Here is a 2,702-nt window from a genome sequence, read left to right as displayed (position 1 = left end):
TCTAATGGAATACTACTGTAGCAAAGTAAGCCTCTAATGGAATACTACTGTAGCAAAGTAAGCCCATAAGCATCAAAATCTGTTTTAAAACTAGGGTAACTATGTTAATAGCTACTTTTCTGGTTCTTTAACATAAGCATCAAAATCTGTTTTAAAACTAGGGTAACTATGTTAATAGCTACTTTTCTGGTTCTTTAACATAAGCATCAAACTCTGTTTTAAAACTAGGGTAACTATGTTAATAGCTACTTTTCTGGTTCTTTAACAGAAGCATCAAACTCTGTTACATGTGACACACGCACACTTGAGATCAATCGACTGTTAAAGAACCAGAAAAGTAGCTATTAACATAAGTTGACTAATTACACTCTGTGTTACTAATAACTCTGATAACTGGATGATGATTGATTTTCAAACTTACCATTTAAATGTGAAAGATAGTCAACATAAGCTAATATGTAGCCTGGTTCATCTCCATACTTCTTCAGTCCAAGTTCAAATATCTTAAATGCAATATTTTTATCCTGAAATATGTCAAAAAGTTTACTTGTTACAAGTCAACTTCAGAAGGCATCTAATTATTTCCTAACGACACACTTACGTTTGGCAATCAAGTGACTTAACAAAACTCTCATTTGATTGGTCAGACTATAGCTAGGAAAACTGTGTTTTAAAACTAGGGTAACTATGTTAATAGCTACTTTTTTGGTTCTTTAACAGAAGCATCAAACTCTGTTTTAAAACTAGGGTAACCATACACTGTCACCACCATTCATGTTAAAGATTAAAGACACTTGTAATAAGTCAACTCATACACTGTCACCACCATTCATGTTAAAGATTAAAGACGTTTGTAATGAGTCAACTAATACACTGTCACCATCACACTTGTTAAAGATTAAAGACACTTGTAATTAGTCAACTGATACACTGTCACCATTACACTTGTTAAAGATTAAAGACACTTGTAATAAGTCAACTCATACACTGTCACCATTACACATCTCAAAGATTGATGACACTTGTAATAAGTCAACAGATACACTGTCAACATCATTGATGTTAAATATTAATGACACTTCTATAACAAAATCTACATGAATGAACGTTTTAATTACCAGAACGATATGCCATTAGCATTCTGGGTTTCAGTGGGGTTTTTACCTCCATATATATACTTTATCAGTGTAACAAATAGTTTTAATTACTGACGGCCATCTTCGTACGTCCTTGTGTAAAGCTTGGCAGATATGACTCCCTGTAATTCTCTTCATATTAAGTTTGGATTAGTCTTGGAAGAGTAATGTTATTACCCCATAATGTGTAGTTGGAACTGAGCTAATTATGATGGTTTTTTTATTTCTCCACAGATTCATTAAAAATCTAACCTTCTGGCACTTTGTGTTTTCTTTATCATAGGTGGCTCTTAGTAGACAAAAAGGTCTACAAAGAGTAGGATCAGCTTTTATGAGAAATATATTCTTAGTTTCGTGTAAAATTGTATGGAACTAGAAGTAGTAAGTTTAAAGAGAGCTTTAAAACTTTTATTAAAATTAATATTTTCTTTCTGCAGAAGATAACAACACCAGGGTTCTGTTTGAAAGAGTCCTTACCTCTGGTAGTCTTACATCTGAGAAGTCTGTGTGAGTTTGTACAATGTTTATAAAATAACTTTTATATCTTATCCATGTTTTTGAAACGAACTTAAAAGCTTTTAAGACTAATTTCTTAAACTTTCTGTGTAGTTTATTTTGAATAAACTATACAGTTGGATCTTTTCTACTTTGAATTGGTATTGGAAAATAATCCTATTAAATACAAAAGTCAAAATTCTCTCACAAAACTGTACATTTTGTCATTTTTGATCTTTTAACAATCATACGACTTAAACCTTTCATTTAGTATATTATTCACAGACAGTTTATGGTTTCAATATTTCACATTTTGTATGAATCTGTTTTAATTTCATTAATAATATATATCAGATAGATAGTAGCAGAAGTACTTAGTATTTCTGTCTGAAACACTTTTTTTTCAGTGAGATCTGGAACAGGTTTTTAGAATTTGAGTCCAACATTGGGGACCTAGCCAGTATTCTCAAAGTTGAAAAACGACGTGCATCAGTTATTGAAAAGGTAAGATAAACCTAGTTATAAAAATATATCGAGATTTTGGATTGTAGTAATGCGTTCTTTAGCCTTCAGTTACTTGTTTTAAAAGATAATCTGTTTGTGCCAGGGTTCAAGAATGTATTTTCAAGTTTAATATCAGATGTTGTGTTTATTGAATTTTAAAGAACACACAAATTAGAGTTTCTTTATCTATCCTCAAGATTTGAATACACCTAGTTTTCTCTGTGTACTTGTATACAGTTCTCATTAACTAATTATGTAGACAATTTTATCTCTTATTTACAAATTGCAGCCAGTCACATCTGTAATACTACAGGCTTAACTAAATCACATCTGTAACACTATAGGCTTAACTAAATCACATCTGTAACACTACAGGCTTAACTAAATCACATCTGTAACACTACAGGCTTAACTAAATCACATCTGTAACACTATAGGCTTAACTAAATCACATCTGTAACACTACAGGCTTAACTAAATCACATCTGTAACACTATAGGCTTAACTAAATCACATCTGTAACACTATAGGCTAAACTAAATCACATCTGTAACACTATAGGCTTAA

At 31.3% G+C, this 2,702-nt stretch overlaps 1 protein-coding gene across 1 annotated transcript in view; it reads left to right on the top strand.

Moving 5' to 3' along the window:
• LOC106472557 (cleavage stimulation factor subunit 3-like) overlaps window positions 1-2,702 on the top strand; it is a 57,164-nt gene that overhangs the window by 45,820 nt on the left and 8,642 nt on the right. Inside the window, exons 12-13 of the mRNA XM_022401115.1 lie at window positions 1,574-1,643; window positions 2,039-2,135. Of these exons, the coding sequence (XP_022256823.1) occupies window positions 1,574-1,643; window positions 2,039-2,135 (167 nt within the window). The remainder of the gene's footprint in view (window positions 1-1,573; window positions 1,644-2,038; window positions 2,136-2,702) is intronic.

The sequence above is a fragment of the Limulus polyphemus genome, unplaced genomic scaffold (assembly GCF_000517525.1).
Source record: "Limulus polyphemus unplaced genomic scaffold, Limulus_polyphemus-2.1.2 Scaffold5420, whole genome shotgun sequence".
Classification (NCBI taxonomy): Eukaryota; Metazoa; Arthropoda; class Merostomata; order Xiphosura; family Limulidae; genus Limulus; species Limulus polyphemus.
The sequence above is the reverse complement of the archived record's forward strand: the minus strand, read 5'-3'. Positions and strand labels throughout refer to the sequence as shown.